Source organism: Corvus kubaryi, unplaced genomic scaffold (genome assembly GCF_017639235.1).
Source record: "Corvus kubaryi isolate FWS band 111438036 unplaced genomic scaffold, C.kubaryi_AGA036_p1.0 72, whole genome shotgun sequence".
NCBI classification, from domain to species: Eukaryota; Metazoa; Chordata; class Aves; order Passeriformes; family Corvidae; genus Corvus; species Corvus kubaryi.
The window spans coordinates 1,677,313-1,701,551 of NW_024582060.1; the positions used below are offsets into that span (position 1 = coordinate 1,677,313).

Genomic DNA, 24,239 nt, shown 5'->3' on the forward strand with positions numbered 1-24,239 from the left:
TGGCCTGGATCTGAGTTGGAGAGCTAAATCAGCCCCTGTATTGAACTCACAGTAGTGATACAAGAAACGTTTTAACAGTTCAGTACCTCCACTGCCAGGGTGTCCAGCACTCAGGAGACACTGGGTGTGATTCACGTGTGCTGGTAGTGGAGAGAGCTGACATCAAATTCACTGGCAGTTGTAGCTACTTCTGCCACAGCCAGCGTTGATCCTGGGCATCCTAGGGAATAAGCCCAGCCTCTTGTGCATTTCTTTCAAATTCCCTTTTGCCCTCTTCTGCCATTTTGTTGCTCCTGTGTTAGCCAAGACCTAGTTTACTAGGGCTCTTGATTGGAGACTTATTACAGCTTATTTCTGTCTGCCTTTCTTTAAAGCCAGCTGAACATACCCAATGCTCTTCCTCTATGGTAAGACCGAAAATACAGACCACCCTCCCAGCTTCTGTGACACTCTTTCTAACACACTCCTTTTTTCTCTTCTCCGTGATCACAAGTTCTCTCTCCAAGCCCAGCCTAGTTATTTGTGCATGAAGCTGCCATGTCGTGTATTGGTGTGAGTCTGGTGTTCACATGAGCTGTGAATATGCTGCACATGTGTATCTCTTGTGCATCCCGAGCTTTCCTTTGGTCGAGTTAACTGTTGTTCTGCCTTCTAATGAACCACCAAGAGAGAACTGGACCTGGTAAGATTTCTTGTTAGCCACAAGCCATGCCCCTGTGTCACTGTCAATGTGACGCTGAATGAGTTTGCAGCGTGACTTCATGGCCAAGCCTCCAGAAAATAAAGCGTTGGGACTCTGAAGCTCCTCTTCAATGAGGTGATTCACTGTAACATTTGAGTTTCTATTTTGCACAAAAAAGAGTAAGCGTGGTGAAATGGTGCACAAAACACTCTGCTGCCTTGGTGTGCAAGGCAGTTCCCACACCACCCCAACAGAGCTGTAGTAACTCCAGTTTCTGGATTGCCACTCTGCAGAATCTCCCTCCTCTGGCAAGGATACGCCTTCAAAAAGCTGGATGAAAGCCAGGAGGAAGCAAGCAGGGCTACTCAAGCATCAGCTAATCTGTAGCCACCTAGTTTTAAAAGGCCTGTAATCTTCTGAGGCATCACTGTGTTTTTGGCTAAGTGGTTTGATGCAGATTTGCATCAGGGAGGAATTTGTTCTATTTCATCTGCTGCTTAGACTTTGCTTGCTCTAGGACGCTAAGAGGGCAGAGAGAAATTTCTGCCTACAGTAGGTGCCTCCTCTCAGCAAGGAAGGACAAAGGAATACTAAAACCTCTGTCCAGATCCATTTCCCAACTTGCTGCCACCTAAAACGCCAAACCAGCAAGAAGAGCAGCAGGTAGAATAAGAAAACACTGGTTTTTCAGACACAACCACAGCAGGATTGCTGTCCGCACTACCTTTAAATCTGGATCTCAGCTCTGTTTTAGATGGTATTAGAGCTTGGCTGCTATAGGACTGGGAGAGCTATTTGACCTTACAGTTAGCTCTCTGGGACCATAGCACTGAGAGTATTCAGTGCCATGATTTTTGATTCCTTGGAGGCCACATTCCCTCCTTCACCTCAGAGCTACTCCCTCCAATTCACTGAAGCCCACAGCCTGATGTCCAAGTAATCAAACAAGGATGATGTGAGGTGTAGGGAACACTCAGGCTTTTCCTTGACACAGCCTGTCTCCCTAATCTTTTTCACCCAGTTACTCCACGGGCAGTGAGTGTCAGCTTTTGCTACAGACTGGAGGAAGCTACCTGGTGACAGATACACCACAGACAGACAGACAAACAAACTGCAGCTGGGTGCAATCCTGAACTGTTGCACATGGTGCTGAGCTCTCTGTGCGAGCCGGGGTCACACCCCAGCACGCAGCTATGGCCCCTGTGAGGGGACAGGGACAGAGCTGAGCACCAATCTGCCCATCCTGGCTCAGAAACAGGAGCACACACAGGTGCACATCTGCATCTGGACATTTAATCCCAGAAACATCCATCCGGGCTGCTCCTGTGCCTTGGGGTTTATCAGAAGAAGACAGGCCAGCAGCTGCTGTTTTCACTGCCCAGTGACAGGAAATCCAAAGGGTCTGTTCTCTCTTGGTTTACACAGTGGTGAGTAGTTAACAGCAGGGGTGATCTGCACTGTTTCTTCCTCCTAAATGTTGCTCTTTCAGTGGTGTTTAGACTCCAACTGCAGTCTTTGCAGCCTGGGTGGGGACAGAGAGGGGGTTTCCACGCACTTTGCTCCACAGCAGGTCAAGTGGCAGGGTGACAGTGTTATCTCCCCCTGTGACAGGAGGTCACATTCCCACAGTGCTGCTACCAGAAGACACCATCTCCACAGGCTTGTCACAGTATTTTAGGGGGTTAATAAACTGGAAAATGTGGCATTTGCTGTGCCCTTGAGCTAGGCAGTGAGTCCTCTGCCAAGGCCAGGTGAGCCTGCTGCTGCAGCAGCCTTCAGATGGATGTTGCCTTCACGCATGTGAAGGCTGAGGAACGTGAGAGCTGGTTACAACCCCAGGGGAAAATGCTTAGGGACAAAGCAGATGCTGTGAGAAAAAACAGGCCAGAAGAAAGACTATTTTAAAATACTCCACGCTTGAACAGTAGCAGCGAAGCCAAAATAAAATGTTCAAAAAAAAACAAAAGTCAGTGCGCAGACTGTGGGAAATACAAAGGGGTCATGAGAAATGAAAAAGGCCCAGCAGCGGGAGCGAGTGACCAGGGCCCAGCCCCCAGGAGCATGGCCACAGCAGCACAGGGGCAGCCAGGCTGCCAGCGGTGCCAGTGACACCAGCACACACCGTGCCCCCATGGGGTTTTGCACCCCGGGGCAAATCTGGGACCTGCTCCTGTTTCCCAGCAGAGCAAGCAGCACGTGGCTGGTGCCCGACACCAGATTCACCAGAACTGCTGGCTGAGGCACTCACTCAGGTGAAACACTCAAGACAGGTCAAAAGGGAAAGTGTCTTTCTCCTCCAGTGCAACGTCAATGGGGAATTGCCTCTTTCCAATGTGAGGAGATGTAATGGAGGGGTTTACAGCATAGCCTGTCCCTAATCCCTGAATGCCCAGGCAAACTGAGGGGAAATGCTGATGGCCTTGAGAGCCCCTGTTGAGTAACCTCACCACCATGGGAGACAGGGCAGGCTTGAGCAGCGTTGGCCTGTCCCTGGGGTGCCAGGAGTGAAAGCTCAGGGAGCAGTACCAGGACAAGGAACAGTGCAGTGAACTCTCAGCGTAGCGTCCTCTGTGGCCCAGGGCCCTCGTTCCTCTCGTGCTGTTGTAACTCCTGCCTCTGTGCCAATGGCTTCCAGAACGCAGAGGAAAACTCTCGCATCTCAATCACCTTCTTCCGACTCTTCCGCGTGATGCGTCTCGTGAAGCTCCTGAGCCGAGGGGAGGGCATCCGGACACTGCTTTGGACCTTCATCAAGTCTTTCCAGGTATTCCTTCACTTATCTCTAAGAAAGACCTAACTCCTTTCGATTTCCCTTGGTGGCCTCTCGGGGAAGAGGTTTCACCCCAGTCCCTGAGCTCAAAGGCACCCAGGGACAAGTGGCACGAATGACTCAAGCAAATGGGACTCGCAGGGAGTGACTGCCTGGGTATGAGTTTCATCTTTAAAGCAGGAGTTAATTGCTGGAGACCCTCCTGAACAGCCTTAATAGTTCAGTTCAACTCAATTACTGCCTGTCTGTAACCCTTCGATCTCATCTTTTTTTTTCCTTATTTGAGCTGTATTTTATATGTGTAACTTTAAGTGAAATACACAGCTATGGGGGGAAGGCCTGGGTGCCAATTAAGTTTCCTTTAAGCCTTGTTTTGAGGATTTCCAGTGAGTATTAGAGGTGTGTGGCCTCCATACTTTCATCCAGGAAGAATTCACCTTTTTAGCCCCACTCTTTTGAGCTGGTAACAATGCCGAGTTATTAAATTGCTGCTGCTTTTTTCCCCGGAGACAGGTTGCATTTCAGCGGTAGGTAAAGTTCCAGAGTAGATAGGAGGAAGTGAAGGAGACCAGACTGGATAAGAATCACCACTTTTGGAGGAAAAGAAACACCACAGTTATTTTCTAGAAAAAAAACTAGCCGCATATAGCAAACTGATAGTTAGAGATAAAACATAGCATATTCCCGCATTTTAAAAGTACTTGAGCTGGATTTACTGGACCAGCACAACCTGGATGTCAGCTGGGGCATATCCAAAGGAAGTGTCAGGGAAACACAGCACAGGAATACAAATGGTGATCCAAACATGAGAAAATATGCAGGACACACCGCTGGACAAAAGTGTGAAAGAGTAACTTGTGCAACACACAAGTCTTGAAACAGCAACTACATACCCCTCAGACTGAGGCTTTAAATGGTTAATAGCTTTTGTATTGACTCAAATGGAAAAGGAACTGACCCCCACTTTAAAACTTAAACCTCACCAGCCACAACACAAGCTGGGACCAAAGCCTGCAGTGCTGTGGCTCATCACAGCTTCTGTCTCTTGTCGGCAGAACTAGCACATGTGCATACCAGGGATCAGCATGGACTTTTTCCAGTGCAGCTCTCAGAGGTCTCAGTAGCCAGACCACCAGGCTTATTCAAAAGACTCATTCTGCCCACTCCTTGACTTCCAGAGGATCTAACCCTGCACAGCAGGTTTCTGACACGTCCATGCCACAGTGACTTTTTCCATTGCTTGCACAGTTGCCAACTTCCAGGTCGTTATTTGAGCAGCACCACTGGGAACCATTTTGTTTGCACGAGTAGGAATGAGATTCCCTTGGCACAGCTCAGCCATCCCTGATGCAGGGGACAGTCACACTTTCCAGTTTCAGCTTCTCCTCCCCTTGCCCCTGTGCCCCTTCAGCCTCTTTAGCAATAGCTCGCCCTGAGCTGAACTTGTCATGGCTCATGGCTGGAGAGAAGGAGATGGATGGGAAAGGGAGCACCTGGTACTTCTCTCCAGTGACCTTCAGACCTCTTCAAATGGAGAGTCACTTTAGGCAGGGTTGGAGGGTGGTGGGAGAAATTATGAAGGGAGGGATCTTCCACAGCAGGGGAGGGGAAAAAAAACCAAGGCATTGCAAGCAAGTGCGTTTTCCCTTGAAAGCCTTTAGCCATTTATAACATGGAATTCTCTGCTCCAAGCTCCTCCTCTTGCACCTACTGGGAGGCTCCTTTGGTAGCTAAGAACAGCCACTGTGCCGCTCTTAACTCAGCCACTCCCACTGCCAGAATGTGGGATCCCAGCAGACTTTGGCACAGGCTCTTCAGTGTCCCCACATGCTTCCAGGAAGCATCTCTGCTCACACAGGGCAGCCGAAAAAGCAACAAAGTTATGGAGTTGGATCCCATGGTAACTTCCACGTGCCCTGGGCATGGCATGAAGTGCTGATGTACAAGCTGGGGCACTGGTCAGAGTGGTGGGAAAATGCTCAGCGGGGTTTCCGTCTGCAGAGAGAGCAGCAGGGTCAGGCTGGGGAGTGGGAGGAGTAGGAAGTGACAGGGTGCTGAGGGCATGGCAAGGCCGTGGGAATCACAAGGACAGAGCGGTAACGCCAGGGAAGGACAGAGCCAGAGCAGGACAGAGGCAGAAGAGTAGAATATGGGAGGTGAGGAGATGAAGGAGCCACGGGGAACAAGGGGCACAGATGAACAGGAAGGTGCATTAGTGGAGAAGAGTGGGCTGAGCAGAACATGGAAAGGAAGTGGAGGGGCAGACAGACAGGAGAGAAGACACCCATCCCCATCTGAAAAACAGAAGTTGTACTGTTATAAGTTTTACACCTCAGGTCCTGTCTGGACACTATCCCAGCAGCTCTCAGGTGTTGTGTGTGTCAAGTCCCAACTAAATCATCACAAAATGTTTGGAGCCCAATTCTGAGTTGGTGCTCTCTCCAGTGACATTTTGGGGTAAACATACCGATTTTTCTGACCCCCTAAAAAGCCAGACGAATCTGGCCCGAGCCTCAAGATGATGATTACAGACATTGTCTAAAGGATTTGATCATTTTTTGCCATTTTAATATTCAGATCTCTTTGAGATGATTTATGGCGATCTCAGTCAAATCTCCATGGTGACCAGTGAAAATATTCCCTTGATTTTTCCAGCGGGATTTAGTTGTGTTGAATTCAGGATTACAGATGGGTTTGAGTTGGAAGGGACCTTAAAGATCACCTAGTTCCAACCATTCTGCCATGGACAGGGACAACTTCCACCAGACCAGGTTGCTCAGAGCTCCATCCAACCTGGCCTTGAATGCTTCCAGGGACGGGGCATCCACAGTTTCTCTGGGTAACCTGTTCATATCTCACCCACCCACCCAGTAAAGAATTTTTTCCTAATATTTCATCTAAAGCTGTTCTCTTTCAGTTGAAAACCATCACCCCTTCTCCTATCACTGCATGCCCTTGAAAAAATATCCCTCTATGTCTTTATTGTAGGCCTCTTTTAGGTGTTGGAAGGTAGTCTAGAGTCTCTCTGGAGCCTTCTCCAGGCTGAACAACCCTAACTCTCCCAGCCTGTCTCCATAGCAGAGGTGCTGCAGCCCTCTGATAGTGTTGCAGTCTCATTATATTCTGTGAAATTGGGTGTTCAAAATCCATATCAGGGACTGTGCTCACATTTTCAGGATGAATGTATCCACCCATTGCCTCTGAAGCAAGGTCTGAAAGCCTCTGATCTGAGCACTATGTATTTCAAAAAATTCCTGCTCAAAAGCCTGAGCCTGTGAGGTCCTGAGCCCTTGATTCCTGTTAGTGGTGGAGGAAACGGGTAGCACTCAACACTTGGCTGATTGCACTGACCTCTTCCTTGGGAGGCAGCTCTGCATATCAGGGCTCTGCATTTCCTCTTCAGCAGCTGATCACGGACACTCAGTGCATGGCAGACACCACCAGGCACACCTAACACTGACCAGGGAAGATGCTGATGCTGCTCTAGGTACCTGGAGTGGTACCAGCCATTGTAGCAGAAACCTTGAATTCGGATTTCAGCAGCTGTTGCATCTTTTATTTCACCAGACTGGATTCAGGAAAATATCCCATTGCCATTAGTGCCAGAGTAATGCTGGCTGTGAGAGCTTTCTCCTCCTGGTAAGCCGGGGTAGGCACTGCTTTTCCCTCGCTTTCCTGGCTCGGTCAAGGGCGGGAGTGACGGGAAGGCAGCGGAGCTCCATCCATCCCCCACGGCACAGAGCCGAGCCTGCTGGGCTGGGCGGGCAACCAAGCGTGGGCCTGTGGAGGCATCTAGTGGCCACCTGCCCGCACTACAGAGCCCGCGCCGGGCCGGCCGCGCCCCGGGTCCCAAAGCCAGGAGCACGGACCGGGCTCCTGCCTGCCAGCCTCCGCGGAGACACAGCGCTCTCTTTTTTCCTTTCGTTTCTAGGCTCTCCCCTATGTGGCTCTTTTAATAGTGATGTTGTTCTTCATCTACGCTGTGATTGGGATGCAGGTAAGTGATACTTAAAGAGCTCAGCTGTGTCTGTCTTCTCCTACTAGAGCATGGGAACAGGCTTGCATAGTAACTAGATCCGCGTGTGGTTGTGGGGGCTTACAGGAGTGTTTTCAGCCAGTAAGGTAAGATGGCAGCTAACCTTGGCTGGAAAACGTCGTCTGACTCTGTACTTCCAGCAGCAGCACAACACACTCCAGAAAAGGGCAAACAGAAAAGTACTGACCCATTCAATGGCAGAACACAATATGCAAACAGTGAAAGGACCGTGCCTGGCCTCCACATTCTAGAAGGAGTAACCACAAAGAAGATTTACTGCCTTGCTTGTTGATTCAAAATAGTTTTTTAACTGGGCTTATGGCCATGCTGCACTGAACAAACCCAAATGTTCTCTTTCACACTGGTATAACTTCCACTGAGTTGTAAAGAGCAGATTTTCATCTACGCCCATGAAGGTAAATATGGGATCAGACCCAATGTACCAACATGCAGAGTTTCTCCAGGCAGCTGCATCAACACAACATCTTATTCAGTTTGCAAAATGCGCTTGGAACCATCCTGAGCATTCACCTGTGCGAGGAACTGATGTTGCGCACAGACCTTTGAAGACTGCATGTGTCTGTCTGAAGATAGGCACAGTCTGTGACAGACCCAGCCTCATTTGCTGCTGTTCAAGCTAAGCTTCACTTTCCACTTTGGTGTTAAACAAAGTCCTCAGACAAGTCAGCCATCTGAGACCAGAGGCCACAGCATAGAAAGGCATGGCATAATTGCTTCCAGAGGTCTTCAAACATGGCAGGCTTCTTGGTTTCACAATGACAACAGAATTTGTAATGAAATTCATCTGACCTCTGTGACCTTGTTTTAAATTGTTTCCTGTTATTATAATCACGTGTTTTCACAGACTCCATCTACCCTGCCTCACTGTGAAAAATAAAACTAATCTTTTATTGAATTATCACAGGTTATCTCAGTAGCCCCAGTAATCACAGCTGCCATTTACTCTACTAGGCTCATACTGTAAACTTGCCAGTTTTCCTTTAAGACCTAACTAATGGCCAAGATCTTACAGAATTACCTGTGCTATACAGAAGATCACTTCAGAGTATTAACCTGGTGTTATGTTGCTGTACAAAGCATTATCAGTGGCGTCCAAGCACCCATGCAGACAGGGTCTACAGTGACCAGGGTACTGCCAGGGCCAAATGCTTTATTCTGTAATTCTACTCCTTTCTTCTGTCAGCTAGTTCTGAGTTACCTATTTAACCCTTGGCTTACATTCAAGCCTCTGTTTAAATCATCTCAGCAGCCTGAAGATCATACACCTGTCTTTCACATTGATCTAGATTACTAGGTGACTTCATGCCCTCATGTCTTCCAATAAGAAAACCAACTTTTTCCATTTTCCCTGTTTGCTCAGAGCCCACAGACCTGTTATTATCACTTTTTGTCCAAAGGGCATCTCAGGCATTTTGTGTGCAGCTCTCTTGAACGTGCTGACACAAAGAGTTCCCTCACACATAGGGACACATAGGAAGGAAAATCATCCCTCGCTCCATTAAGCAGCTACCATGAAAGACTGGATGTACCAGATCTGATAAAAGTATCAGAATTTCCCATATAAAGGAGACCTACTACTTTATGTCAGCTACTGCCATGACTTGGAGCGTAACAACATTCAAGCCTCACTACCTAACGTGCTCAAGTGGAAAAAATCCAAGTTGATGCTGATGGATGAAGCTACTCATAAGATGGCCCAGGAGGCACAGATTGGAGAGGCCATGAGGGAGGAACCTCCACTTACAGCTCCTCCCAGGTACCTAATGCCAGACACCCACAGCAGCTGCTGCCAGCACCTCATGTGTGAGGGGAAGCTGCGGGGTCCAAAGGAAGATCAGACTTCCAGCATAGGAAGCTCCTTTACCTACATTTGCAATGAAAAATATGGGCTGCCTCGGCTCAAATTGGCTCTGAGCATTGCACTGTGCTGCTGCTCCTCCTGGGCGCAGCTGGGGCTGTCAGTGCTGCCTGTGGTGTGGGGCTGCTCAGGCAGGGCAAGGCCCATGCATCTGTGAGGAACCCCTGAGGAAAACTGCCATGTGCTGACCCTCCCTCCCGTCTGGCAAGGCCTTCCCACCACTGTCTCCCTGCTCCTCTCCACGCCACCGTTTCTCTCGGGGTGCTAATTATTTGTGACATTTCCTTGAAAAGAAGCTCGGTGTTCTCTCAGAGCTGCTCTGTTCCTGCTGCTTGTTTTGGCTACAGAGATTACAGCTCTCACCCCCCAAGATCTCCGCCACGTTGTTATCAATGGGAAATAAATAGTCCTGACTATCCTGTGCAGCGACCTTTCTGCTCCACTAGGTTTGTTAAGCTCCCAGTCCCACTGCCAGAAAGTACCACAGCTATCCAAGATTTTTTCAAAGAAGCCTGAAAATCTGTTGCACTGGGGACTTCACACTCGAGGACAGGCCCCTAAAAAGGTTTGCTGATGGTTGCAGGCTTCATGCCGTGGCTGGATGAACTAGCTGGTGTGGCATGGGAGGAAGCTCTAGGACATCCTTGTCTGGGCAGATCTGGTCATCATCTTCATGCTGCTGCATTCTGGGAGGACCCCTGAAACACCTGCTGGTGACAAGCACGACTATAGAAGGGCAGGCACTTGGACAATTCCAGATCCAAGGCAACTTCACATGGTTTTGTGAAGATCCAAGGCCCCCCACAGAGATGGAAGGTCGAGGCTTTGCAGCTGCTGGTCTTTTGCTATCATTTCCCCCTGACAAAGATAAGCAATGAAGGAAAGAGCCTTTTCTTCTCTATTACTGATTTCTTTCAGCTGGACTCCCTTCCCATTTGAGTGCCTGTTAAAACAAGGCCCCATGCCATGCATTCAGTGTATGAATAAGGAAGGATACCTTGTTTTGACACAAGATGCCTCTTGTTGCAAAATTAGTGCTTTTCTGGTGATAAAGCACAAGCTTTATCATGGAAGCAACGACAAATATGAAAGACACACAGAAATGTTTTTTTAATAGAAGAGCAGATTCCATTAAATATCAGAGTCAGGGTGAGGCCGAGAGTTACGGGTGACAAGAGGTTTGGGGATTTTGCAGGGCTAATCTGAAAAGACCTCTGCTTTCTGCCAGGTGTTTGGTAAAATTGCGCTGAACGATACCACAGAAATCAACCGCAACAATAACTTCCAGACCTTCCCCCAGGCAGTGCTGCTGCTTTTCAGGTGGGTGTATGACAGCTCTGGATTGTGTCAGTCTGGGAGCACAATTCCTCTGCTCTCGGGCACAGCTTATCTCCTTCTACCATGTCATGTTCCTGAGGTGAGTAGTAACATGTTGTCCTTCAGCAGGGGAGCCTGGGAATTGTGTCAGATTAAGTCCATTAAGTCTCTTGTACCCCAGCAGCTCACCCTGGTAATGCTCAGTGCTGGGGAGGGAGGCAAGTGGAAGGAAGGTAGCCAGTTTTCAGTGCTCTCCAGTGCTGACATGCATCAAAAACATCTTTGGGTCAAATCTGACCAGTGTGACTTCCAGCAGAGAAAGGGACATGATGAACTCATGCTGTGGCATGGCCATGCCTAGCTCAGCTTAGCACATCATCCCACTCCAGCTGGGGCCAGGGAGGGGTGCTGAAGGGGTGGGAAGCTGGCACAAATTCAACACTGCTGTAATTTTGAAGGACATTTTTAGATGCAATCCACAGCCTTGTCACACACATCTCCATGACTGTGGTTGGAGCATGAGAGCCCTGTACCCACAGCAGGCAAAGCCAGTCAGAAATGATACACTGATGATGGCAACAAAACCAAACAGAGGAGCAGGGTATGCCAGGGGATGTCAAAGCCATCGGCCTAACTTGCTCTTAATTGACCTCAGCGGCAAAATTCCCGTTTATATTCATGGGAGCAGGAACAGGTTGCTAATGGGCCAGTCCCTGTCACATCTGAGGTCACTGCTGTCTTCCCCTGCCCTTTGCCTCGCCCAGGTGTGCCACAGGTGAGGCCTGGCAGGAAATCATGCTGGCATGTCTCCCGGACAAGAAGTGCGACCCGGAGTCGGAGCCAGCCAACTCCACAGAAGCCGATCACTCCTGTGGCAGCAGCTTCGCCGTCTTCTATTTCATCAGCTTCTACATGCTCTGTGCCTTCCTGGTGAGTCCACCCAACCCAAAACCTTCCCTCTGTCAGACTGAGCTTCCCCAGACATGAGCAATGCACAGGAGAAGAATGATCTCAAAGAGGGGGAATGTCCCCATGGGGTCTTTCCCAGCAGCATCCCTTCAGTGACAACACCCCTTCCCTGCCTCCCTCCAGCTCTGGGGGGATGCTCTGTTTCCAAGCCCAATCCTTTGTGCACAGCAAAGGACCCCTCTTCTGCCCTCCCTCTCAATGAGAAAACCAAATTAGTGTGTTGTGGGCTGTGCTGAGGCTAGCAACGCCTCAGCCACACTTCCCACCTTCCCTCCTACGTTCCTTCTGGCTGCTGAGCAGGTTTTTCCTCCCCTGCCAGCAGCAATGACTGTGAGAATACACATATCCCACTTGCATCTGCTCCGTGTTGGCAATGCGGCATTGCTCAGAGCGACAGCACACGCTCTGCAGCCGGCAGCAGTGCCCAAAACTCTCCCAGTGAACAGCAGCAACATTTTAAAAGTTTTAGTCTCAGGCCAGAAGAAAGGACTTTTATCTCAGCCCCACTGCCTATCGAAGATAAATCCCAGGTTCTCCCACCCCCTTCTGCCAGGCAAAGACACAGGTAAATAAAAAGCCACAACAGCACATCTAAGAATTCAGCAAATTTGTGCCTCATCCATTTAGTAGGGAAGAGAAAAATGTAACCAGCTGAGAGTATTCCACCTCTGGGCTCTTCCCATTTAAACTGGGGGGATGCCATGGAGGAATAACCCCAACGGCTTCCTAGTTTTTGTGAGTCCAAATCCAGACATTAAATGGAGAACCTGGTAAAATCTGCTGCTCCTTGCCTCATCCATCCCATCATCTCTGTCCTTGTTTGCAGATCATCAACCTTTTTGTAGCTGTTATAATGGATAACTTCGATTACCTGACACGGGACTGGTCCATTTTAGGACCACACCACCTGGATGAGTTTAAAAGGATCTGGGCAGAGTATGACCCTGAAGCTAAGTAAGTAACCCAGCCTGGATATCAGAGCTCCTCGGGAGAACAGGCCCATTATTTTCTGTGCTCTAGAGCCAGTGCAGTAAGTGCCATGTTCCTCCTGCAGGAACTGTTGGGGTTTGTTGGGGTTTTTTGTACAAAACTCCTAAAATAGGTATCACCACAAGGCACTGCTGGTGAATCCACAAGCCCATAGTGCAAAGACACTCACAGAAATCTCAGCATTTAGGCTGCACTCTTACCTGTCGGGCCATTGCTTTACTTTCTGTCGGGGAGAGATACAGACTTGGTGAGGGGCAGCAGGAGATTGAGAAAAGGAGATGAGAGGGTTGGTTTATTGTTGTATTTGTTTGGGATATTGAGCTGTGACTCTTCTGCTTGACTTTGAACTCACAGCAGAGCTGCTGTGCTCAAATCTCTGGTTTTGTCATATGTCATATATGCCCATCACAACCTGTGCATTCACACGGCTGCATTACGTTGTCTGCGGGGTTATTCGCAACAGCAAACTTGCAGGGATTTAAAGTTACACTAGAACAACTCACATGAGGGCTTAACTGACACTCAGTATTATATGCTCTGTTTGACACATGCTTAGGCTTGAAGTGCATTTAGATCCCTGTGGCATGACTGTACAGTTGACAATTGTAATTGCAAAGCCCCCTTCATAATGCAGAAGCATAATGCAAAAGAGATTTGGGTGTAAACTAAAAGCAGATTTCTTTAGGAGACAGTGCCAAGATTAATCTGGGCTCAGGTTCTGCCATATGTAAGGTCGTGTCACATTACGAGAGTGATACATAAATTTAAACACTCCTTCCCATTCATGGTGACTTCCTGTGGGGGGATTTTTAATATCGATGGAGAATAAGCACAGACTTCTAATAAATACACCATTTGTTAATGAAACAGATGCTACTATTTGTGCTTGTTTGAAGGCAAGACTGCAGTGGCTGAAGCCATATAATAGATAGCCACTCCATTCAGATGACATCCTGTTCCTCCCTGTTCATAAATCGGAAGCTCTTTTATTCCTCTTCCCCATCCATCTCCCATGCCCCTCCTCTGACTCTGGTAGAGCCTCCCTCCATGAGAGAATTCTTCTTTCGAGATGCCATTTACCAAACTTAAGAGAAACCCAACTGCTACTGTGGAGGAAGTTCAGTACTTTGTTTTGTGCTCACTCTAGTGACAGCCCAAAGCATAAACAAGTATTAAAAGACAGTGGCTTGGGGCTATCTACGTGGGAGGTAAACCACAAGGAAAAAAACAGACCCTTTGCACCTCTCTGCCTGCTATAGGTCTCAGACCAACAAGTAAATAAGCAGATATTTATTTTGAGCAGGTCAGCAACGGGGGGACAACCCCAAATTGTTGGTTCACGCACTAAGAAACTGCAACATTGAAAAGGTTGAGGTCAGTTCTTGCAAGTATTGACTCAAGTATGAGTGACAGCTGGGATTTCTGCACAAGTAGAAGTTAAATGAGTGCTGGGCAAATCCTGCAGAAGGCACCAAATGCAAGAGGCCTGAAATCGTACTTTAAGCTATGCCTGGGCTACAGGGAGCAGCAGCATGAGGCTGGCGAGATCTTAGTGACCCTTTTAGCTGTAGCTGCACTCTGCAGGTGTACTTTCTTCTCACTGTGCTTTCTTCTCTAGGGGCCGGATCAAACACTTGGATGTGGTGACGCTGCTCCGGCGGATCCAGCCCCCGCTGGGCTTCGGGAAGCTCTGCCCTCACCGCGTGGCTTGCAAAGTAAGGGACTCTGCGGCTCGGGGCAGGCTGGGCTCACAGCAGCTAAACCAGAGAGTCCTCAGAGAATGCAGAGAACTTTGCCTTGAAAGGCACCTTAAAGATCCTCTGATTCCAACCCCCATGCTGTGGGCAGGGCTGCCTCCCACCAGACCAGTTGTTTTACACTGAACAGCCTGCAGTGGCATTTTCTAGCTGACCCTGCCTCACTCACTGGCACATCCCAGCTGGGCACATCCCAGCTCGCTGCCCACCAGGCAGAGCTGGCAACAGCGTGTGTCTGTGTGCCAGTTTGGCCAAATTTAGAGATATATCCTCTGAGAGAAGGCAGGTCACCACCCCTCCCCCACCAGGTTCAGGAAAAATAAATTTTCTTCAAAGGAAAGTGAGAGAGATAAAAACTATGTATTTAACAAACACACAGGAGAAGGAAAATAATGCTAAATAATAAAATCTCTCGCTGTGGAGAAAAAAACTGGGAAAGTGTCAGAGTCCTCCCTTTGGTCTCCTCAGAGCTGGGGCTTGGCCCAGGGCCAGGCCTTCTGTGCCTGGTGGAAAGTCCTCCTGATGTGCTCTGATATTGAAGCAGTCCAGTGGAAAAGGGAGAAAATCTGAAATTCCAGGGAAGGAAAAAAAAAATTCAACTCTCAGTCTCTCTCCGGAGAAAAAGAAGCTGAACAACTGGCCAAAAGCCGACTGGAAAGCAGCAAGCCGGGTGCTTCCTCCCTCCACTGCCGCAGCTGGGAAAAAAAAGTTATCTCTGTTGACCTTGAACAAGCTGCAAACTGCTTTGAAAAAGTTTTGCTCAGTTTTTCCTTCCCCCTCTCAGGTTCAGTTTAGAGGCACAGAAAGGCACAAAGTTAATTTCTGGGCATAGGGCAGCGACATGGGATACACATCATAAAGTCACCCCAAGACAGTCTGAACAACCCCTGGGCTGCCCTGTGCCTCTCTCCAGCTCCTCTGGGCTGCAGCCACTCAGTGGAGGGCTGGAGGGTCACCAGCAGGTGGGTTGTGCACTAGCCAGGGCCATCAGCCCTCTGTCTGGTTAGGAGAGCACACCTGTGCTAAACACAGCTCTCAAGCACCAAGAACACACATCTGCTTGTACTGCTAAACACCCATCTTGAGAGAGATTAGGGCAGATAGAAATAACAGGGCATTCTCATTGTGTAACTAAATCCACAAGCCACGGATATTCACATAAGAGCGACGGCAGGTCTGGAGGGCATCATGAGGAGTGAGGAGGAGCATGCTTCAGTCCATGCGTGGCAGTGTGATTGTTGTCTTTCTTCTCTTCATCCCACAGCGCCTTGTCTCCATGAATATGCCACTGAACAGTGATGGGACCGTCATGTTCAATGCCACTCTCTTTGCATTGGTCAGAACAGCACTGAGGATCAAGACAGAAGGTGAGAAGTTTGCTGACTGCAAGGGTACAAAGGTAGCAGAGCGGTTCTCGTGCCAAGGTGTCCTGAGCAGGAATAAACCAACAGGGACATCTTGTGTAAAATGATCCAAATTACTCATATGCAGCACATGGGACAAAAAGCTATGTAAAGAGGTTTGGAGGAATAATATCTTCTAGGGAGAGCACAGTGTTTCCCACTACCTAGGAAGCCAGTGCTTCCTATAGTATCATCTCAAATTATTGATCATATTCTTCACAGTGATCTGAGAGTTTAAAGTTTTAGATCAATGTCTGCTCACACAGCAATTAGGAGAAGGACGAAGGGCAAAGAAGCCTCTTCTTTGTACCCTGTCTGTAGAGCTGAGCCACTTTTTGACTGCTGTTGCCACTGATCTTCCAGTCCAAGAGAGAAAAAAAGAGCTTGGACTCGAGAGTCTCATCTCACAAAAACTCCTCCTGCGCTTCCACTAGCATGAATTAACATTACATTGTAGTAACAGTGGTGGTGTAAAGACAAATGAGAAGTAAAGGGACTGATAACGGCTCTGCATAGACGGCAGGTATATTTGAGGAAAGCAGACAAGATTTGGGGCTCAGCTTGTCCTCTTTGTTGCACTCTGTCACCTGCTGTAATGAAAGCTATTGGTCCTGAGTCAAAATCTGGCTTCATGCATTAATGAGATGCATTAAAAGAGTGTGAAGGTCTGTGATTCACAGCTAAACACCTCTGCCTCAGGAGTGGCTGCATTACATTTCAGGCATGGGGAAGCAGAGACCAGCAGAACTCTACCTTACTGTGCCAGCTGTACACAGCTGAGCCAAAAAACAGTGGCAAAATGAAAAAATTATATTAAGGCTTTGAAAGTTGTGCTAAACAGAATTTGACTGCAGCTCAAGAGACTCTCCTGAGGAAAAGCCACCCACAATCCCTGTAAGACATCTTGTGTCTTATGAAACAGAGACCCAAAAAGGACTCAATTTTCTTGTCTGTCTGAGTCTCAAACTCTCAGAGTCATTGCCAGTGAACTCCTGGGAAACCATCTAAAGCCTCAAACTGCTTTCTCTCTTGCTGTAGCAGAATCTTTCAAGTGGTCAGAGCAGGAGTTTGGAAACAGCCCTCCTGAGTCAGATTTCTGCCTTTGATGCTGTCCATGTGTTGCATCCTCAGCAAGTTACTCAGTGTCCCTATCTTCACTGCATCCTGTTACAGGAGCTACTGCCATGCAGAGCCTTGTGCAACACCCTCAGCAGCCTTAGTGCTGGGGAGAAATAAGAAAAACTGCAGGAACAGCACCTTTAGGAGGACAAGATACTGGTTTCAGACACCTACAGAGAGAAGAGAGGGGTTTGAATGTACATAAATCAAGAAATAAAATTGAAGGTGACCCATTTGAGAGGAAATGGATATCTAGAAGGAAAGTCACCTACCTACCCAGAGATGACTATGCATATTTAGAAGAAAGCCTCTTGCTGTGAGGGAGCTTTAGGAATGCTCTGAGCATCTCTTGGCCCAAAACTTTCCACTCCTGAAAACACTCTGATATTTACCTCCTGAGACTGCCATGCCAGACATTAAATTGCTCCTCTGCAGGGTCTGTGTAATTCCTGTCTCTGATGATTTTCACCCTGCAGGTAACCTGGAGCAAGCCAACGAAGAGCTGAGAGCAATAATTAAGAAAATCTGGAAGCGCACCAGTATGAAGCTGCTGGACCAGGTGGTGCCTCCCGCAGGTGGTGAGTGCAGGGTCTTGTCCCTGTCTCTGAATCTCTCTGATTTTTTCCCCCACCTGTCATGTCCTACTGCACTTTGTGATCATCAGGTGGAGTATGGGGGACAGGCTTTCTTCTACAAGCTATCTGTGTTTCATCAGGCTGAGATCAGTTCTATACTAACATAAATGTCCTGTTCTTACTGCTGAGAAATCAGGGAAAGAAGAAAATGTGCATAACTAGGAGTTGGTGCATAGTCATCCTGTGTGGCGTTCACTGACGTTCCAGGTGGCCCCATGGGCACAAAACAGTGCTTGGCAGGCGGCCAACAGGTGCAGCCAGGTCCTGAGCCTTGCTCAGCCTGTCTGAAGTCAGTGGACCATGTCTTCTAAAATTGCCAGTGGCTTTGAAGAAGGGAGGAGAGCTACCTGGAGAAAATGGTAGTGCCCTTTTTGGCTGACTGACAGTTTTTATTGAGTGGGAACACAGCTGTGAGCACATTTCAGGGGAGAGATGATCTTCTCTGTTCACTCACACCCATGTTTAGGCACAAAGGGACAGAATTCCAGTGCAGGGAAGGGTCAGATCAGGCCTGGGATGGCTGATCAGTCAGATGCTGTTGGTGAGCCCAGCCTGTGAATAAGTCTGACCCCAGGCTGTCACAAGACAGCCGCATGTGTTGACCCAGACTGGGAGGCTGCTGCTGTAACGAGATCCTTTGTGGTTAACCAACACCAGAGACTGCAAAGGTTAGATGTACTCCCACTACAGGGGTTCTCTGCCTGCAGAGCCAGTCTGCCCAAATGCCACCTGCACCTCTCCTCCTGACTATTTGCAGCAAGCTCTGGCTGTGGAGCAATCCCTTCCTTCGGCCCCGCATCCTGATGCCGTGAAAAGCAGAGATGGACTGCAGTGCCCAGTGTTTCTGCGAGGCTCACGTGAGCACATACACTGTTAAAATCAGCTGCTTATTTAATTTATTGCTTGCAGATGACGAAGTGACCGTCGGGAAGTTCTACGCCACCTTCTTGATCCAGGAGTATTTCCGGAAGTTCAAGAAACGTAAAGAGCAGGGGCTGGTGGGGAAGCCCTCCCAGCGCAATGCGCTGTCCTTACAGGTGACAAGCGGGCCCCGAGTGGACAGGGGTGGTACAATAGAGACAGGTGGCCCCACTTCCCTGTTAACCATTCTGGGGGTTGCAATGGGCTGTCCCTACTGGAAAGGAGCTCACAGACTCCTTGAATTATCACACCAATCCTTTTGGATAAATACCTGTGTACCATGGGCTCACAATCCCTTGGCTCTGGAAATGGAAGGCACAGGTGAGGTATAATCACAGTTTATCAATCTGCCAGTAATACTTGAAATTTGGGATCCTTTTAGAGAACTGGTATGAAATGTCCTACAGACATTTTCTTACTCCCACATACATTTGACCCATTCTGAGGAGTCTGCATGTTGCCAGGAGGCAAAATCACTTAAAAAGCAAAAAGCAGACCTGGATGCCAAGGCCACCTAATGGACAAGGCATCGGACTGTAAGGACTGGGATCTGTTCCCCACTGTGATACATGTTCACTCAGTAGACTACCAGGCTGTGTGACAGAAAGAGAAAGCCCCATTGACTGTACAAGCAGTACTATTTATGTCCCTTGAGGGTACATTGAGGAAAAAGGGTGACTCTGGAGTTTCAGCAAGCTGAAAAGTGCTGTGATGTGGGCATAAACACAGAATGAGGCCTCGGTACACCCACAGCTTACCACCCTAGATGGACTCTTTGGAACAGACTACAGTCAGTGAGGGGTTTGAGGACTCTCCAGGTCAAGATGCCAGAAGCTTAGTTATTAAATCCATATTTAAGCTGCTGATTAAAAAAAAGAGATTTTCAGAGGCACCAGAGTACACGGTTCAACTGGAACTGTGGCTGCTCTAGAGCTTCTGGTTGTGGATCTGAGAACTCAGAGTTGAAAGCACAACACCAAGAGCTGCTTAGTCAGGCCTGTGGATTTACATCTATGTCCTGTTGTGATGAAGCCAGGGACTAGCAACAAACATTCCTTGGTTTGTATTGCTAGGAGTTTCTCTCTCTCTAAGGTGGAGATGAAAGGACAGAATCTGTTGGTGTTCTAGGAGCTGGGGGTGCTATGCTAAGTAAAAGGGCTCCACAGTGTTTAGGGAGAAATGGCAATGCTGTTGTCTCTCCTGTGCCCACTCGGAGATATGAAGCTCTATAGTTTGCTGTTTTGCAGGCTGGTCTGCGCACACTCCACGACATAGGGCCGGAGATCCGACGAGCAATCTCTGGAGACCTGACAGCTGAAGAAGAGCTGGACAAGGCCATGAAAGAAGCTGTTTCTGCTGCCTCTGAAGATGATATCTTCCGGGTAGGTTCTGAACAAGTTTGTGAGCTGAGGCTGAGTTCAGAGTGTTACATTCTCTTTTGTGTATTCTGCATTTCAGCTGGGCGCTCCTTGTTTTGTAGATCTTACTAGAAAACAGTGGTGGACCTAGATCCTAAGTGAAAGGTCCTAAGGTCTTGGCACAATTTTATCCCAATTCCTTCTCTCTCTCTCTCAAGGGAAACTTCTCACTGGAAGATTCCCTCATGAAACCTAAATTAAAGAACAGATCAGTGCAGCCATCTTGCAATCTGCAGAGCAGCAGCCAGGCACACTTCAGTGTTTTGTTCACTCCTTTCAGTGGCACTGGTAGCATCCTTCCAAAAAGTGCACTAGAACCCAATAGAGCTCCTATGGCAAGAGAAAATTTTCTGAGCTACTTAGCTAAATCTTTTCTTTCTTATTTCATTCCTATTTTTTATAACTGTTTCCTCTGGTAACTTTTCTTCTCCTTTGGAATTTTCCTCCTTTCTTTACAGAAAGATGCTGTCAGTCCTTCATTACTCACCATCTAAACAGTACATAACTGGTTCATTAAATTTCTCTTCATTTCTTCCCCCAGGTGATTAATAGTTTCTGGTGCTCTTCTCAAATTCCCTCTCATGTCTAAATGTTCCTTTGCAACTGCACTGGGAAAACCAGTCAGCAGCTACCTGAGCCTTGCATCCATACTGCATCCTGGACTCCCAGGACTGGTGGGAGGTGTACAGACATATTCACCTGCCAGTCCCCTGGAATCCCAGCCTGTGTGTACCTAGTCCGTGACAGAGAAGTCCACACACTGCCTGCTGGAAGAGGGAGCACCAGTGCCACCATGCTCACTTTGCTCCTCACTTTTTTTCCCTCAAGAACAGTCTAAGAATGAAAACACCTGGGCCCTTGCACATCTCACTAACAAAGGAAAAATCCTTTCTGTTTCTATGACAGAGAGCTGGAGGCTTGTTTGGAAACCATGTGAGCTATTACCAAAGTGACGGCAGGAGTGGCTTCCCCCAGACATTCACCACCCAGAGACCTTTGCACATCAATAAGTCTGGCAACAACCACGGAGATACCGAGTCTCCATCTCACGAGAAGCTGGTGGACTCCACCTTCACTCCCAGCAGCTACTCATCTTCAGGCTCCAATGCCAATATCAACAATGCCAACAACACTGCCCTGTGTCGCTTCCCCAGCCCGCCCAGCTACCCCAGCACTGTCAGCACAGTGGAAGGCCATGGGACCCCCTTGTCACCCACCATATGTGTGCAGGAGGCTCCTTGGAAACTCCCATCCAAAAGGTAAGTTTTGGAGCACAGAGGGAGCCAAGGGAGCAGGTGTTGGAAGGTGCATGCAAACACCAGAGCACTGCTGCCGAGCTGAAGTCACTCCCAGACATTGCCCAGCCTGCAGCCTGGATTGAGCCTTCTGGTTCTCCACCTGTGCCAAAGCCCACAGCGCAACAGATAGGCACCAATCGGCCACTGCAAAGCACCTTACTGACCAACACACTCGGTTTCTTTGGGCTTTATCAGGAAAGATAACCTTTGTAATTTACCTTTGTAAGATCCAAACCCTCCTTCATCACAGGGAGGTGTTTTATCAACTGGTAGCTCAAGGAGACTGCTCTTCATGTCTTAATCACCCGACAGGGAGCTTTGTTGAAGTCAGTGGTTTTTCATTCAGCAGGTCACATCCCTACAGAGGTCACCAAAGACATTCTGGGAGCAGGGAGGCAAGGTTTTCAGAAACAAAGCAAAGAAAATCCCCTTCTCTGGACAGGCTCTCTACACACAGATGACTAATACAAAAGGAATATCATTTTTCTCAGTGGGAGATTTTTTTTAATACTTTCAGAAACAGCAGGAAGGAGATGGATTTTTTTTCAGTGCAGGGAGTGAGCAGTGTGAAAAGGTGGACAAATGCTGCCCCCGGAAAGGACAGAATAGAAAATAAGACAGAGGAACTTCAGTGGGTGCAGAATTGCCCAAGTGAAGAGTCACATGGTTTTTCTATTTTGTGCCTTCCTGAGGGAGGCCACAGGAGCTGCACAACTTGTGTTACCATCTGCCCTCCTCCTTGCTGACTTGTGCTGGTGTGACACTGCTAACGTGGTGTTCCTTTCTCTCCTTGCTTCCCTGGGCACGTTCCTTGAATTAGGACACATTACTACGAGACCCTGGGACGGTACGTGTTCTCCATAACCCTCTAATGCTGGCTGGGTGCAACACCCACACTGTTCATCCTACTCAAACTCCAAATTCCCATTAATGCTGAACATGAGCTCTCCTTTCTGGTGTCAGTAGGGCTGAAATAGAGATACTGATCACCATGACAGCTCCAGAAAATACTCCCAGCTCGGGGCAAGTAGTGGTTCGTGTTCTGGCTGTTTTCTAGATCCGGGGTTTTTTAGAGATTCTAGCTGGGCTCACACACCTACACATTCTCTGATCACAGCATAGTGAAGTACACCCTGGCATGTTCATAGAAAAATTCTGTATGTTTTTGGCTACACACAGACTTTTGAGCAGGAGGAGATGCCAGGTACAGATATTTTTCCTCTCTGCACCTTAGCAGTTTTACTTGCCTCTCATTTCAGAGGAAGGCCACTGCAGCACTGCCCTACAGGCTCTCTTATACAATGCATACCCACACTTCTCGCAGTGGTTTTTGCTTTAACCAGATGAGGTTAATGTTGCCTCTCCAGTCCCTAAAAGATGAAAAAAAAAAAAAATGCCACCCTGCTCTCTTCTGCAAATACTAGTAAGAAACTGAAATTGTTTCCAATACCTCCATGTCCACACCTCAAGGATTCAAGCTACCTCCAGATTTTACTTTACTCCTCAGAAAACACAAAGTCCAAATGAAGTGAAATACGGGTGCTGAAATGTGAAACAGAGGGACAGAGGAGGCAAGCAGGGAATGAAGGGCTGGCACACCTAAGGCTTTGAACAGAGCCTATTGAATTCAGTAGAAGCACTCTGCAGTTGAAAAAAGGGACAAAAGATGGAAAAGCCAGCAAGGAAGAGAACGTGACCAGGCGGCAGAGGCCAGAGCTGGTGCAGAGGGAGGGATTTGGGGAGGCAAAGGCCACACATCATAGAGATGAGAAGGTTACTGTGAGTGGCCAGGAGGCTTCTCTGAAATCCATAACCAAGTTTTTTGCAACAAGGGAAAAAGCTTATTGCTGAGAGCCCATCTCAGATGTTACTGTGAGTTCAGTGAGGTGTATCTTTGGAAACGTGGTCAGTGTGATGTGCACATTAATAGAGTACGGGTAGTCACAAATGACAAAATACATTTACAGTGTTGTTCAGCACTGGTTTAAGAAACTCATCCTGTGAAAGAGGACACAGACAAAGGTTGTTGCCTTGTATTTGTGAACTCTGTAGCTCTGCTCAGTCATTGATTTTTCTATGATGGCTCTTCAGCATTATAATAAACGGAGACAGATGGAGCCTGTCATTCTTGTCTTTGTAACAGGTTGTCTTTACCATCTCCATATCTTGACTTGTCTTTTTTGCTCATTAGCTCCAGTTCCAGAGACAGCCAGCTGGCAATTGTTTGCCAAGAGGAAGTGTCTCAGGATGAGACTTATGACGAAAATTTGAATGAAGACATTGAGTACTGTAGTGAACCAAGTCTGCTCTCTACCGAAATGTGAGCTTTGCAGCTTTAGTCAAGGTGTTTGGGTGGTTCTTTAATTGAGGGGGAGAGGTGGGAAGAGGTGACTTTTTCTATAAAAGTTTCAATTTATGGGGGAAGGTCAGAAAATTTGAGTCAGACAACTCAAATATCAGAAAACAATTTTTTTTAAAAGTGCAGTTCAGCCCTAGAAGTAATATTGAAAAGGGTATCTTTCACCTAGGATTCTCCTTCTCTGAATGAGACATCTGGATCTGCAGGGCCTCCCCCACATTCCCTTCTACCTCCTGATGTTCCCAGACCTCATTTTCAGAGGGTTCTCTGTCTCACAGTCTCTTGTTACTGCTCCTGGACCAGTAACAGTTTGAAGCTAGCTCACTCTTGCATCCCTTTGCTAGCATGATCTTCCTGGCCTCCTTGCTGGAAAAGGGCTTATTCTGCCCAGTATCAGCTGCTTTTCTAATTGCCTCTGCTCTCCTTCCCAGGCTTGCATACCAAGATGATGAAAACAGACAACTCACTCCACCAGAAAACAACAAAGGAGAGGACACCCGGCACTCTCCGAAGAAGGGGTTTCTGTGCTCCTCAGCACTAGGTAACCTCCCAGCAGGGCTGGGCTGGGTTTCTTCTACCTTGGTGAAGTTCCCACATCTCCCTGCAGGAATCCCAGCCTGTGTGGGCACGGGTGTTGCTGTTTGCTGCATTCAGCTTGTGAGACCAGGAATCCCAGGGTGTGCAGA

At 48.1% G+C, this 24,239-nt stretch overlaps 1 protein-coding gene across 22 annotated transcripts in view; it reads left to right on the forward strand.

Annotated features, from left to right (window-relative positions):
• Window positions 1-24,239, forward strand: part of CACNA1C (calcium voltage-gated channel subunit alpha1 C) — a 464,262-nt gene that overhangs the window by 427,498 nt on the left and 12,525 nt on the right. For 9 of the 22 annotated variants that reach the window (XM_042050204.1, XM_042050205.1, XM_042050210.1 and 6 more), the window contains 14 exons: window positions 375-407; window positions 3,318-3,446; window positions 7,384-7,449; window positions 10,596-10,687; window positions 11,449-11,614; window positions 12,480-12,607; window positions 14,262-14,358; window positions 15,665-15,767; window positions 17,399-17,500; window positions 18,467-18,594; window positions 19,726-19,860; window positions 20,803-21,155; window positions 23,386-23,514; window positions 23,985-24,094. In XM_042050204.1, the coding sequence (XP_041906138.1) occupies window positions 375-407; window positions 3,318-3,446; window positions 7,384-7,449; window positions 10,596-10,687; window positions 11,449-11,614; window positions 12,480-12,607; window positions 14,262-14,358; window positions 15,665-15,767; window positions 17,399-17,500; window positions 18,467-18,594; window positions 19,726-19,860; window positions 20,803-21,155; window positions 23,386-23,514; window positions 23,985-24,094 (1,771 nt within the window). Of the gene's footprint in view, window positions 1-374; window positions 408-3,317; window positions 3,447-7,383; window positions 7,450-10,595; window positions 10,688-11,448; window positions 11,615-12,479; window positions 12,608-14,261; window positions 14,359-15,664; window positions 15,768-17,398; window positions 17,501-18,466; window positions 18,595-19,710; window positions 19,861-20,802; window positions 21,156-22,014; window positions 22,042-23,385; window positions 23,515-23,984; window positions 24,095-24,239 lie in introns of all 22 variants that reach the window. The other 13 variants (XM_042050193.1, XM_042050194.1, XM_042050190.1 and 10 more) reach the window with 5 other exon arrangements.